The sequence below is a fragment of the Mercenaria mercenaria genome, chromosome 13 (assembly GCF_021730395.1).
Source record: "Mercenaria mercenaria strain notata chromosome 13, MADL_Memer_1, whole genome shotgun sequence".
NCBI classification, from domain to species: Eukaryota; Metazoa; Mollusca; class Bivalvia; order Venerida; family Veneridae; genus Mercenaria; species Mercenaria mercenaria.
The window spans coordinates 35,068,325-35,083,954 of NC_069373.1; the positions used below are offsets into that span (position 1 = coordinate 35,068,325).

The 15,630-nt window shown below is 35.0% G+C and overlaps 1 protein-coding gene across 4 annotated transcripts in view; it reads left to right on the forward strand.

Moving 5' to 3' along the window:
• The first annotated feature begins 3,725 nt into the window (after positions 1 to 3,725).
• The window catches only part of LOC123528880 (endosome/lysosome-associated apoptosis and autophagy regulator family member 2-like), a 73,460-nt gene continuing 61,555 nt past the window's right edge, over positions 3,726 to 15,630 (forward strand). For all 4 annotated transcript variants that reach the window (XM_053521531.1, XM_053521529.1, XM_053521530.1 and 1 more), the window contains exons 1-3: positions 3,726 to 3,903; positions 10,386 to 10,512; positions 12,500 to 12,692. In XM_053521531.1, the coding sequence (XP_053377506.1) occupies positions 3,823 to 3,903; positions 10,386 to 10,512; positions 12,500 to 12,692 (401 nt within the window). In that variant the 5' untranslated portion in view covers positions 3,726 to 3,822. The remainder of the gene's footprint in view (positions 3,904 to 10,385; positions 10,513 to 12,499; positions 12,693 to 15,630) is intronic.

The window sequence follows — 15,630 nt, forward strand, 5'->3', positions numbered from 1 at the left end:
GGACAAATAAAACCTTGCCTTTTCCCTGGCCAATTTTAACGGTCTCTGTGATTTATCTCTCTGAAAATAAATGAACGTTTCACCAGGAATATGAATGAAAATATATACAAACAACTGATCAATACTTTTATCATGGACCAAACTTTATTTATTTTGTATGAACAGCTTAAATGCACAACAAATCAGTAATGAAATCACAATGTATTGGTTTTAAGGGATTAAAAGTGACCAACTGTAACTATACAGATTTAAAGAGTCAACCCGATTTCGGTATACTGTTCAGTGCCATTCGTGGAGGAGAAAAATATCTGTGAACTGGTTCTTGTTTTAACGAACTAATACTATTATTTACTTAATGATATTGTTCGATGTTCATCCTTGCTTTATGTTTATAAATGTGTTGATGTTTTTTGACAATGTCCGCAAAAATATGTGAAAAGTGAGCATAAAAATGTAAAAGTACAATATATTAGAAATGGCGGGATCATTATGATGATATAAAACTCTCCAAATTAATTTATTCATTGTTAGGCTTTGAAAATAATGACTGTTTTTAAGACGAATAAGACTTCGCAAGTAAGACACAGAACGGTATCCACTTGATTGCGTTGCATAGCGACCCACTCGAAACGGCGTTGTATTAGGTTTTCGGCGGATTGTTCAGAAACAACCTTGAATAATTCTATGAAAATACACACGCTTTGTTTTAAGAGGTAGCCCTTTACATAAAAAGTGTTTTAACAGTTACTTGCTCCCGAAAAACACTAAATTTGAGGCGATATTGTCAAAAACTGTCAAAAATCTCCTTCCCCCGCCGGACTGTACAGAAGTGTTTAAATAAGCGGCACAAATCTCAGCTAAATAGACACATGTGCTAAAATATAGACACATTTGCGCTCCAGGTGCACCCATCGTTTTCATTTGATTCGTTATCTAACGGGTAGAAATTCCTTTAACTCATACTTACAATTCCGGAAATTTGTAGTATCGGCCATATTTCTCCATCTGATCGGCGTAAAATTCACCGCTCAAACAACGTTGGAACCACTTGATCTGATAAAGCTATGGCCAGTGTGGTTAGGCACGTCGAACAACTATTAAGGTCACACACACACCTAAATAGTCTTCTATAAAACTGACATGTTTTAAAAGAGCCGCCAAACATAGCTAGTCCCATTTCAGAGAACAAATCTTTACTTTATTTTAAAGAATTCTGATAAAACTGACATAAAATGAAGAGAAAAGTAGGTGTCATGTATCGTCTAAGAGAGATTTCTCTTGTCACGTTTGTTTACTGTAAAATCACATCAAAATCTCACCGCTGTGACCTAGAAGTACTACTCATACTAAAATTGAATTTCACATCACCAAATACAACCTCCTCTTCCATTTTTCTACCAAAATATCAAAATTACATCCACACTGAAATTTAAATAAAAAAGCAGCTTTAATTTACCATGCCAATCGAATTAGTGTTCAGAAACCTGTCTGCCATTACGCGAATAGACCAGACGGTCAGGCATTGCTATTGTTTTTTTTTTCTCATACATTTCCATCATGAGAAATGACCCTGCCACATCACATACCCGAAAACTGAGAAATGACCAGTCAAGTGTGATTCTTTCAGTAAGACAGCATTTCACACACATCAAAATAGCAATTTTATATAGGCTTATCGAATCCATTTTCTTACAATTTTTCTTCACACAAACCTACCCTCTTTGTTGAATGGCATTTAGGGGCAAAATGCCCTCTGACATACAATTCTAAAGAGGGAATTAAAAGGTCATGCATTCAGTCAGACATTTGTAAAATATTCCACATTTTATTGCTTGATTTTGACACAAATTTTATGATTGTAAACATTATCTTTTTTATCCAATCAGCTTACATCTTATTAACGGTATCAAGTCAAAACGTCCCCTAGTCAAAACACCTCCCATTTTGGTCAAAACGTCCCCCATTCAATTTAGAATTTGGTCAAAACATCCCCCTAATTGTTTTTGTATCATTATTAATTCTTTTTAATTAATTCATATATACTTTATTATCTTTTAAATTTGAAACTTATGGATTATGTTTTGATAATACAGAAAATTGATTTATTTCAGAAAAGGGGGACGTTTTGACCAAAATGGGGGGGGGGGGGGGGGGTTTTGACTAGGGGACGGTTTGACTAACATCCTTATTAAAACTCTTACAAGTTTCTCTACACTTCTTTTCAACCAATTCAAAGCTGAGTCTCAATTCCAACCTCTGACCAGGTGGCTCCTACGCTGAATCCTTTACGCTAGTTAGGCCTTAAGGATGGCATCGGTCAACGTTTCCTGACCTCTATATAAAGCAAATCAAAAGCATGTTTGATATTCATTTCTTAGGTCTTGTGCAACGAGCACCATTGGACAAGAAACTCTTTTAAGTTTTTCCTTTCAGTTGCCATGGCAACGAACGTTTAAGAAAATTAGTTTTTGGTCGAAGGTGCATGGCGTTGAACCATTTCTGTTTTGTCTGTGTTAACTTGTGTGTATGGATGCCAGATGGTAGATGCATATTCCAGCTGAGGACAGAAAAGGGTTTTATACGACAAAATTGATATGTTGGTTACTTTTTTGATGTTTATCTTTATGAAGTCAATAGATTTGGAAATAAAAAATTTTAGTAGTGTTGTGTGCGATGACAGGAAAGATGAAAATGCATGCTACCACCAGCGGCCTTTAGCCCTGGGCTGAGCAGGACTCAGCATTTTCATATGTTACAAGTACCAAAATACAATTAGAGTCATCCACAGATGTGTTCATACGGCCATTTACATAGATACCTTCGAGTGGTTAGACACCCTCGAGTGGTTAGACCTAGAGTGGGTAGACAACAAATCATCGGCAAATAGTCCGATATATATGAACTGATAGATATTGGAAGATCGTTCATATAAATGAGAAAACATGCCTCGATAGCCTAGTGGTAGAGCGTCCGCTTCGAGTGCGGGAGGTTGTGGGTTCCTTTCTGGCCGCGTCATACCAAAAACGTGAAAAATGATACCATTAGCTCCCTTGCTTGGTGCTCAGCATTAAAAGGGAAACTGGCCTCTTCTCTCATACCCTCGTGGCAATGGATTCCGTAAGGAATGAGGTGTCGAAAGTGATTAAAGTATGTTGTAGAACTTCCTTCACAATCAACCTAAAATAAATTATGTATAACCTAAAAGAGAAAACAGAGAGGTTCATAGACAGGGCCTTGTGAAATGCCAGATGTTATAGGTGTTCCATGGGAATGGTCACCTTCCAAGACTACAGACTGATTTCTGTTAAGTAGAGTTGTCTTGAAGTTAAAAAGAATTTGTGTTGGTCATTTCAAAAGCTTTATTGAAGCCAAGCAGAAATTAATCAGTTTGTTCTCGATTGGAAATGTGCATGATATTCAATCAGTTGGGTCTCACGTACAAGATCTTTTGTCACGAAACCATGTTGAAGGTCATTTGGGGGAATAATACCTATTTCTCTGGATAGGTTAAGATTTTTGTGACTACTAGGTGTCCATAATTGGTCCTTGGTGATTCTCAATTCGTTCTTTCTACTCCATATGATAAATGGCCCTTAGCGCCTCCATTGTTGTCCTTAGCGGTTCTTAGTGGTAAATAGCAGGGACCGATACTTGGTGGTATTTAAAGTGTGTATATTTGACATTTCACATAACATATTTTTCTCATGCACCGTTCAGCAATCATTCCGAACTTCCGGCTGCTGGAACTGTTGAAAAACAAAAATACATATGTTTCATTTTCATTACTCGCAAAAACAGTTTTAGTTGTATAACGAAGTGGAAATGGATTGGATAAAAATAGAATTGCTGTTCGTTTGTGCAATTACTTCTGTCAGTTTAAGCTCTGCGTCAAGCTGCGGATCGGTAAGTTTATATCCTCCAGACATCTGAAAATATTATGCTGCGTTAATGCCGTTATCCTATGTTTTTGCGCACCATTTATAATTTCAGTAAAAAATTTATTTAAATTCTATTTTATTTTTGACTGCTAACTTAGCATTCACACCTGCAATTTCCACCATTTAAACTTACTAGGTAAGTGTAAAGAAAAGTTTAAATATGAAAAGTCCGGGACACCTGCACTTTACCGGTAGGCACATTCAATAAATACCCCACATTTATTCTTATGGGGGCTACTTCCCCCACACCACCATTTCTTTCTTTTTTCTTTAATGAATAGACTATTGTTACAAATTATTTAAATGATTGTAACGAGCACACCCTGCCTTTTACAATCATAGCAAGAAGTGCGTACCAGTAAAGTGCATTCTATTTTTGAAAGGTCTGTCAAGTTTTGACAAGAATCAGCAACTAAGAATAAAAATCCTGAAAATATTTTTCTACCTTTCGCTAGATGATACTTTAAATTTTTTCTTTTTTTTTTTGAAACATGTAGCTCATATTACTCAGTTGAGCGATCCAGGGTCATCATGACCCTCTTGTTTATTTATTGGAGCAAGTAAGTTTGACCATTATTTTATGACTTTTTAGCTCACCTGAGCCACAGGCTCAGGGTGAGCTGTTGTGATCGCTCACCGTCCGGTGTCCGTCCACACTTTGAAATTTCTTTTAAACAACATCTGCTCCTAAACCACCAGTTCAGATTTGATGGAACTTCACAGGAATGATCATTGGATGGCCCCCTTTTCAAAATTGTTCAAAGAATTGAATTCCACACAGACCTCTTGTTGCCAAAAGGAAAAACTTAAAAGAGCTTCTTGTCCAAAACCGCATGGTATTGGCATGTCCTCAATGAAGATTGTTCAAATTATGCCCCTGGGATAAAAAGAGGCCCCGCCCCAGGGGTCCCAAGTTTTACATAGACTAATATAGGAAAAAACTTTAAAAAGTTTTAAAAGACTGAATATTCAACATGTGATGACAGCCTGAGCTTCTGCTTCCATGGCAAGCTTCTCACCTCAGAGACCACCGTTTATACAGGGATCAGCTCGGGGCGACTGGAGCGAAAAAGTCGCTTTCTTTTTTATCTCACTTCGCTTGAAATTAAGATCAAAGCGAAATTGGAGTTGCCACACATTTTAGGGAAATTGTACCATGGCTATAGAATCAGCCAAATTCTTTCACAAAATTTTTATAATAAATCAAAATTTTATCATTTTAATTTAAAATTTTGTGAATTAGGTACCGTAGATACCCATGTATAATGCGCACCCGTGTATAATGCGCATCCCCGATTTTGGCCCGAAATCCTGGGGAAAAAAACATTTTTGGTCAATTTTGAGGTGGATGGAAAATGAAAGTAGAGTTTACATCGACACCGGTAATAAATTTTATCTCCGCGGTGGAGAGCAGTAACGGTCTCACGGAACTATCGATTTTTGTTTTCTCGAAAATAAAACCAATAAAATTGTTTTATTTGTTGTTTTACCTTTTTAATGAACTATTTTGAACAAATAAACAGCAGCTGATTTAATATTTCTTAATGGTATTTTTCAAAATGACACGAGCTTCTCAATTCAAACCAATAACAAAAGGTGTGATAGTCTTTTTGTCACAAACAAATAGCCAATAATTACCGGCAATTAACGTGTCACCTCGTGTCAATTATGTTGTTCACAGTTTGATCTCGGTTAAAGATAATTCTCAATCTTTAATTAGTATCATAATTTTTGTGATTTATAAACATTTCTTTCATCAAAATACTTTTAAATTTATATGAAATTAATTTTGTTTGAAAGAAAAATAAACCATCGATCTTTTACGGAACGTATGGGCAATCTTAGATTTTAGCGGTGACAATAAGCGCGGGGAGTAGTTTCCCTTTACAAAAATAGCGGACATCGGTAACAAACTTGTTTTGAAGTTAGAAAATTGTCTATACCTGTATATCATGCGCACCCACGATTCGCGGGTGGTCCCGAGGGTAAAAAAACTGCGCATTATACATGGGTATCTACGGTAAGAATTACTCAAAATTGATTTTTCTATTTTATAACATTATTTGTTTTGACATATGTTATTTATTTTTCCTGCTTAAACATGTCAGAAATTTTACTTTATCACTTTCTAAACAATTAGATTATAAAATAGATTTTGCTTTTAGCACTTTACATGATACATATGGGCTATTGTTAACAAAACACCTAAGCTTCCTCCACACTTAATCAGTAAAGGAAGCTAAGATGTTTTGTTAACAATAGCCCATATGTCAAGTGCTAAAAGCAAAATCTTTTATTAATTATCTATTAATCTGAACACACTTTGTAAGTTCAGGAGGGCTAATGCGGGGATAATATTTAATGCTAATTACCAAATGTTTAAATGTCAAATGTTGACTGTCACATGGAAATTGTGGTATTGTAAATGCTAATTAATGGCTAGGGCGCTAGGCTAAGATTTTAGGGAGAAGTCACTTCTCCCTCAGCTAAGATTAGGCAGAAGTGGAGAGATTATAGGGAGAAATGGAGAGATTTTAGGGAAACATGAAAAGATTTTAGTGCCCTGACATGCAAGTCAAAAAAGAAACTAAATATGCTTATGACTATTTTTATTATTTCCTGTCTTTGTTTTTAGCTTGACTATTTGAAGAATAGTCTAGCTATTCCACTCACCAGGGCGTTGGTATATGTAATGAATGAGGCCCTTTTGGGCTATTTGTTGCTAATACAGACCCTCTGAGTTAAATTTCTGCATTGATTTTCTTGTGCACTAAAGCTGTATAAACAAATGTTAATATTTTCATTACAATAACAATTTACTTATATTTTAAAAGATCATTCAATTTAGACAATTTACAAAACATTTTCCTAATTCTCAAGAAAAAGGTCTAGATGACTTTAACATTATAAGTTTTTAGCTCAACTATTCGGAGAATAGGGGTGCAATTCTACTTGCCCCGGCATCGGCGTCTGTGTGAGCTTTCTTGGTTAAAGTTTTTGGTAACTTTTGTTTTTTGTTGTTACTATTGCTTGTATTTAATTGTAACTTCACAGTAACATTGTTCAGCATGCAAACAAAGTATGTGCAGGGGCTGGGCCCACAATACCAAAGATCAAGGTCACCAAGGTGTTTTACTTAGGTTATTTTTAGGGTTTAATGTTTTGGCAACTTTTGTTTTTCTTTGTTATTATTGCTTATGTCTTACTGTAACTTCGCATTAACATTGTTCAGCATGCAAACAAAGTATGTGCAGGGGCTGGACCCATAATACCCAAGGTCAAGGTCACCAAGGTGTTATACTTAGGTTATTTTTAGGGTTAAAGTTTTTCGGCAACCTTCGTTTTTCTGTCATAATATCTCTCATATCTTTGTTATTATTGCTTATAACTTACAGTAACTTCACTTAAACATTGTCCAGCATACAAACAAAGTATGTGCAGGGGCTGGGCCCATTATACCCAAGGTCAAGGTCACTAAGTTGTTATACTTGGAATTATTTTCATGTTACTCTCAAATCGCTGAATAGTTTTTTCACTCTGCAAGACAAGAGTTTTGGCCCTTAGTCAAACATTTGCAATAAAGTCATAAAAGTTTGTTTCCCATGTATCCCAAAATGTACTTTATTGTCTTTACCTAGAGTAATAAAACATTAGAGAATTGTATATTATTTATTTTGGTAACATATGGAAACTGTGTATTACATCTGTTGCAAAAAAAGACAGATTGACAAGTTCACGTATTAATAATAATATTCTGTTGTCAGGAAAGCCTTAAAAGCAGACCAGGTTTACAATAGGAAATATTTTACAAATTGTTCATATAAACAAGGTATATTAAAGAAAAGTAATATGTGTAACAGATAAACTGTTTTGAGGCATTTACGTACGAAACTTATTGAGCTTCTGTGTCACATATATCTATATGCATGAATATTATGCATTATATAATTATTGTAACATAAACATGTTACAGACATTACCTTTGTGACATAATGTGGTTACAGTTGTTACAAGCACTGTTTAACATGTTCTGTACTTAATTTCACATCAGATCTGCTTAACCCATCTGTATGCAGTGGCTTGGTGAAAAGAATAATTTAATAGTTTCAACTACAACATACAAGGAAAAGTGACCACTGTAAGCCATGTTCTTTGATGAATTCGATTGATTTATTATTCATGATTTGAGCCACGCCATGAGAAAACCAACATAGTGGGTTTGCGACCAGCATGGATCCAGACCAGCCTGTGCATCCGCACAGTCTGGTCAGGATCCATGCTGTACGCTAACAGTATCTCCAATTCCAATAGGCTTTAAAAGCAAACAGCATGGATCCTGACCAGGCTGGTCTGGATCCATGCTGGTTGCAAACCCACTATGTTGGTTTTCTCATGGCATGGCTCATTTAGTAAAACAATCTCAGTAAAAGGTCATCCAAGAGTATTTGAAATTATACCATTTTGAAATAGGGCTAGCAGGTTCTGAAAAGAAAAATCAGGTGACAGATCCAAGATATTCAGGGAAAACCAGTCAAGCCCCTTAGTGACAACGTTTTTTGACAAATCAAAATTATTTGAAAACTCTTGATAGCGAGTCATCTGAGAAAATGTGTGAAATTGTTTTGTGATGAGATAGAAAAATCTTACTAGAACATTTTTTAAGTTTCAGCTGTAAGTGTATAAGGAAAGAGAGAGTGATTTTTAGCTCGACTATTCGAAGAATAGGGGAGCTGTCCTACTCGCCCCGGCATCGGCTTTAGCATGAGCGTTAGCGTTAGCATGAGCGTTACACAAATGTTAAAGTTTGCGTACCACCCCAAATATTTTCAAAGTCCATTGAGATATTACTTTCATATTTTGCATACTTGTTTACCATCATGACCCCAGTCTGTAAAAAGGAGGAGGCAACTCTATCAAGCATTTTGACTGAATTATGGCCCCTTTTCGACTTAGAATAAATGTTAAAGTTTGCGTACCACCCCAAATATTTTCAAAGGCCATTGAGATATTGCTTTGATATTTTGCATACTTGTTTACCATCATGACCCCAGTCTGTAAAAAGGAGGAGGCAACTCTATCAAGCATTTTGACTGAATTATGGCCCCTTTTCGACTTAGAATATGCTTATTGTAATGTTATAGTTTTACGCATAGCTTATATTATACTTACATCAAGCACTGAGAATAGTTGAGTGTGCTGTCCAGTCTGACAGCTCTTGTTTGTGATATATTGGCTGCATGCATCCAATCAGATAAAGGCATGTCACCATGAATGTGACATGATGGAAAATCTAACTGATTGTTAGATTTTATTGTCTAGATGGCATTGTGTCTTCCATGTTTAAAGATCAGTTTCAGAGATTTTCATCTGCTTTAGAACAGTTTGACAGCAATAATGTCACATATAAGTTTACATTCAGTCTTCAAATGATAACTTTGAATTCTGTGTTTTAAAATTCTGTTTTGTCAATAAGACAAGATTTGAAGTTTTTGACAGCATCTCAGTTTCTGCATTTCCCAGAAGAACAAATGGAAACTTGAGTATGTCATTTCTCCTCATTCTGCTGATTATTTTAGTATGCAAATCTAAACACAAACTTTGCAACTAGAAGGTAACATGTTTCCTAAAAAAAACTAGAAATGTGTCTACATGCCCAAACTTTCTGTCACTGTACATGGTTTTATGACTAGGTGAAATATCTTTTAAGATATATTATGCAACACCATTTTTAAGCACTTTATGTGTATTTTTCACTTTGTCAGGGACTATAACTCTGGTCTAACAGATTGAAATCCCAGTGCACTCCCAAACGGAACAGCTGGTGCACTCCTAAACAGAACACCTGGTGCACAAATTCACAAGCTACATATAGGAATATCTGAATGTGAGGGAAAATTAAAAGATAATTTATTCAACTGAAACATTAGACATAAATGTCTCACCTTTAGCCTGAATCACCAAATCTCAAGAGTTTTGTATGATACATTATTCTGGTCACATATCTGAATTTTTTTTACATCTCACACAGATCTTTTCCATACTGACTACAGACTGATTTCGTCATTTAAAACATAATCTTTGAAATTTGTCAAGTATCTTTGTGTCCTGAAGGATTCAGTTTTCTTTGATGCAAAATAGCAAAAGTGATGTAACTTCCAAAAAAATGTTTCCTTTTATACATGAGAATCTTGAGCATCTGTAGTCCATATGAGAGAAGGAAAAGAGTAACATTTGTTTCTAGTGACCATTTTCCAACATTCTATGGGACCTCTGTGGGACTGAGTGGCTTGCATTAATATTAAAAGTTGACACAGTTTCTTTTGGAGATGACTTTGATCTTGGGTAATAACCTTGGCTATGGCTTTCTTGTACATGCTTGAAACAGAAAAGAAGAAATTCTTTTTAGATGTTTGCTGAAATAATGCAAATATTTCCTCTCATTTCTAGGATGACTACAAGTTTGAGTTCACTCAGTGTGATGTAGATGGCCATAGATGGAGAGTGTCAGTTCCAAACAAGGACTGTGAACCTACAGCGTCGGGTTATAACCTCCCTATAAAAGGCACTGACTGTAGTAAGTATCCACAGTAATGTTGAGACGTGCATGAACATTACATGATATTAAAAAAAGCAGAACAGAGCTATGCCTTCCTGCAGCATTTCTCCATTTCTTGTGCTTGCAGGCAACAGACCATGATGTTTATTTACATTTCTGTCTTAAAATCCCTGTCCGTGCTGAATAATATGGGCTAGATAGGAAGAAATTGGTATGTTTTGTGGACCGCAATCGAACATTCTGCAAAAATGTTTTCGAAAAACAAAAGTCAGTGTGGGTTGTTTTTGGAGTCAAGTAAATAAAAGAGCAAAATATTTACCTGTAAATAAAATCAGCATGTGACACTTCAAACCCAGACAACAGTAACGCCAGATGTCTTATTTATATTGCAATTTATATTTTCTTTTGCTATACATTATTTGTGTTTTCTATCACATGGTAATTCTAGGGATGTAGCTTTAATGTCATACATGTGAGGGTTGTCCCAATAAATCTTGGACACTTTCAATAAATTATTATGTCTTCCACACTACTGTGGTGGGAGACATATTGATATACTCCTGTCTGTGTGTGTGTCCGTCCATCTGTCAGTCTGTCACAAATCTTCACCAAACTTGAACAAAATGTGTTTGACAATAAGTCTTGTGCCAAGTTTGATAATTAGCCAATCGGCGCAGGCACTTTGGAATTATGGCCCTTGAATTACCGAAAATACTGATGCCAGTGATACAGGTCTTGATGCATGGTTGACTCCGATACATAATGGAGAAGAAATGCCAATCTAGATGATTATGCAGTTGTGGGAGACATGACTTGTGCTTTTCTTAAAAGCAGCTCTAGTTTTTATTGATATATGCTTTAAATACAATTATTTTACGCGTACGTTTTTTCTATTTCCCAGAAAATGTGAATTTTTTTTAAAAGGTATCTTTGTAAAAAAATGTTGTATGTTTTTATTGAGGTCCGATACATGTGAGCGGCACAAGCCATAAGGCACATCAGTATAGACTTGTGGTCTGCGTTCAAACTGATTAAACAATGCATATTGTCATCATTTCTGCTAAACTTTCATAAATTAATCTGAGGTCACGCTGCTAAATTTAAAAGAAGTGACATCATTACTTGTTGGACAGTATTAATTTCATGTATACAAGTAATCAAATGCATCATGTAAAATGACGACTTTGGAAGATGTTTAGGGGCAATGTCTTGGGCTGTTTGCTATACATTTCATTAACATGCAGGGAAGTATTTTGAGAAAAGATGCAAAAGTAATTTGCTCTGACAGGCATATATTTTGACAGTTTGGCACTCCTGTATAATATTCAAGCTGCTTGTTATAAATGTATAAACAACTTGGAGATTTATATGAATGTAGAACAAAATCTCACTTGCTCAGTTTGGCCAAGTGAAATCCCCCCTTTGATTTTGTTGAGTAATAACTTAAAAAATTAGAAGTTTTAAGATGATAGCTAGCAATTTTAAGCGGAATTAAGTGAAATTTGGTATATTTTTGAAAAATGTCAAAGTGGGTCTCCCCCACCTTTTGTCAAATTCAGCAGAGGCAGGTTTTGGAGTGGGGTTGGGGTGGAGGGGGAGTGGATTTTGTCTGTATTTTGATCTAAACCCATTCTTTTTCTAGAAGAATGGGACTACATTGGAGTCACGCATGTCCATCCATGCTAAGACTGTTTTATAGATTTTCAAATATCAATCATCATAAAATACACACATTACCCAGGTCATTAGGTTCAAGGTCACATTTAGAGGTGAAGGGTCAAATAGCTTTATTTCATGTTCACTTCATAATCTTCTACATATCTTCTAAATTGCTGGAAGAATTATCATAAAACTAGCATCAGTTGTTAACCCTTTGGGCAGCGACACAGATCTCAAGGTCAAGGTCATGATTGAGCCAAAGGTCAGGTATTGGCTCTAAATTTGTTAAATTGCTTGAACAATTTATTATTTACCATGATGAGATACCTCTGATTTTTACTCACAGATCAAGAATGCACTGCAGGAGAATTTCTGAATATGGACAGTATGAAATGCGAGCCTTGTCCGTCGGGAACATACTCAAGTGGCAACATAGCACGCTTTGATAGCTGGAGTACACTTCCTGAAGGCTTCTCCGTAACAACGGAGTCATTCCAGGGATTTGGAGACAGCAGTGATGATATTGCTGATTGCTCAAAGTAAGTCTCTTTGCTAATCTTTCTTAATGAAATTATCTCAAATATTTTTGAAAATTCTATTATTTTTAGCTCACCTGAGCCAAAGGCTCAGGGTGAGCTATTGTGATCACTCACCGTCCGGCGTCCGTAAACTTTTACTTTAAACGACATCTCCTTATAAACCGCTAGGCCAATTTCATCCAAACTTCACAGGAATGTTCCTTGGGTGAAGCTCTACAAAATTTGTTCAAAGAATTGAATTCTATGCAGGACTCTGGTTGCCATGGCAACCAAAAGGAAAAACTTTAAAAATCTTCTTCTCAAAAACCAGAAGCCTTAGAGCTTAGATATTTGGTGTGAAGCATTGCCTAGTGGATCTCTACCAAATTTTTTCAAATCATGACCCCAGGGTCAAGCTTAGATGCAAATCTTCATAGCAACCATTTAACCAGGTGAGCGATACAGGGCTATCATGGCCCTCTTGTTTTTTAAATAACTACAGTTTTTATGAAGGATACTGATGGGGTGTTATGAGAGAAACAGTATCTGTTTATATGTTGAAAGTGCCCTGACTTTACCCAATGTTTCCACAATAGCTTTATGATATTTATCTGTACGTGACTATGGTTACTATTGTAATCAGGGTTTTTTGTTTTTCAACCTTCCGTTTAAAATGCATGTTATTATCAGTTGTGCAGTAGAGAAATACAAGCTCATTCAACATTATTAACTGCTTTGTCTGCACTGGAACATTGTGAAACCAGGGTGAAAAATCAATTCATTACTCATATTGATTGCAAGCACCTGTCTGTAATTTGGTGCAAAAAGTTCACTTTGTTATGATAACAATTATTGAACACTGTAATAGGTCAGAGAAAATAAATGTTTAGATTCTCATCCGAATTTTGAGAAAAAAATGGGGTGGGGGGCACTTTCTGTTTTTTATTTTTTAATTTGGAAATATTGTAGTCTGGAGGTCAATTTGACAAATTGTATTTAAAATATCACTGTATTGATATTCTAGTGTGTGTTGCAGTTCTTTGAAATCTTTTATATGTAAAACCCATTTTGAAATACATATAAAAAATTATATATGAAAAAAATAATTTCATGTCATAAACTTTCGGTTTTTCTTTTTTAAAATGTGATAGTAAATCGTTTTGTCTGATGGTTGATTGTATCCTGTACAAATAAGTAAATATACAATGGCAATCAATATTTGTCTGTTCAGTGTATTTGCAAGTTCTGTCAAAGTACAACCAAGACCTGTAAAGGAAACATTCCTGCTGAGCAATGTGCTAAAAGCTATATTGATGATATGCTGTTGGCTTTCGCACTTAAAGTATAAAATACGAGGAATCTAGTAGTTTCACACCTGAAAAAATTCAGATGTTTCTTAATTAGATGCACTTGCATACATAACATATCTTTATCCTATTTCCAGATCTATGAAACAAATAGCCAGTTAGTTCAGTATACTTAATTTGCACGTGATAATGGCATGTCAGGCTTCCCCACGAAGGCAAATGTTCCTGTTAAACACAATTGAAATATTGAAATCCAGACAAAATATACTTATTTCTAATAAATAAAAATCAATAACAAATCAGGATAAGAAAAAACACTGGCTTTACCTTTTTCTAAAAGTTTTTGAAATTGAAAGTAGGTTGCCAGAACGTCTGCTAGTCGTGTGAATTCCTGATACTTTATTATCATTTCTCTTAATTTGTTATAAGAGGTGATGTCATGGTAAAATTTTAATATCAGATACTGTCAAATGCTGTTAAATTGTCTTTGCATCACCACAATATGTCAGACATTTTCTTTTAACTCGAGTATTATGCAATGTTTATGCAAGTGTACCAGTATCCCGGGACATAAAATTTTGGATATCCAGATTTTGACTAATAAAAAATTTCGAGGCGGGGGGTTTCATACAGGGGCGGGCTGGGATGAGAATCTAAAAACTAATTTTCTATTGCCATAATTATGTCTTTTTGATACGTGAGAAACTAATGCAATCTACAGGCAAAATGCTGTAGTGAATATTTCATCAACATAACTGAACTTCATCCCAATAGTTTTCCTTGCAAATATCAACAGGTGAAAATTTTATGTTTTTACAAACAAATCTTGTTAGTGTTGACTAAATCTTCCTTCTCTTAAAAGATACTGATTTTTCAAAAGATAATAAAGAATTTATGAAAATAGTTTTAAGTTTTATACACACTTCAGTAATTGTTTTTGTATACAGGAATGAAACCAAACCTGTTTAAATTTTTACTTGATCAAGTTTAGAAGCAATAAATTCTGAGTGATACTGTGAAGTGCATAAAATTGATTTATGATTAAAAAAGGCATTAATCAATTTTTTTTTTCATTCCATTTATTGATTATACTGTTGAAATGGGACATTCTGTGATTTACAGCTGCAGGCTTTTTCTGTAGTACCTTCAACAACAAACTATAGAAGTAATGTCATTTTATTGAAATGTCACAGCAATTGGAGCATCTGGTGATCAATAATTGTACAGTATATAATTATGTGTCATATGTTTAGTCAAGTCTCATTATAATCTGTTACAAAATTCATTCAGGTCTTAAGCATATAATATAAAAAAGATGTGACTTAATTATTAATATAATGAGATTAAATACTTTTTCTAAATCTGTGTGGTTTTGAAATGATGTTTTTTCTAAAACTTTCATTATCATCACATTGTATGCAGACCATTTTTATTTCATTCCACAACTTTATCTGGCATATCCTGGTTTTAGATGTTATAGATGTTAATACTGTGATAAGGGAAGTTTTCCTTCAAACAAGTTTTTTTTATTACCAAATAATTACTTGTCAAGTAAAGGTGTTACTGTAGTTTCCATGGCAACTAGACAACAATATTGCCTGAAGCCATGTAAAGGATGTTTGTGATAGCAACTGTCTGGGTTGTCTTTGTTT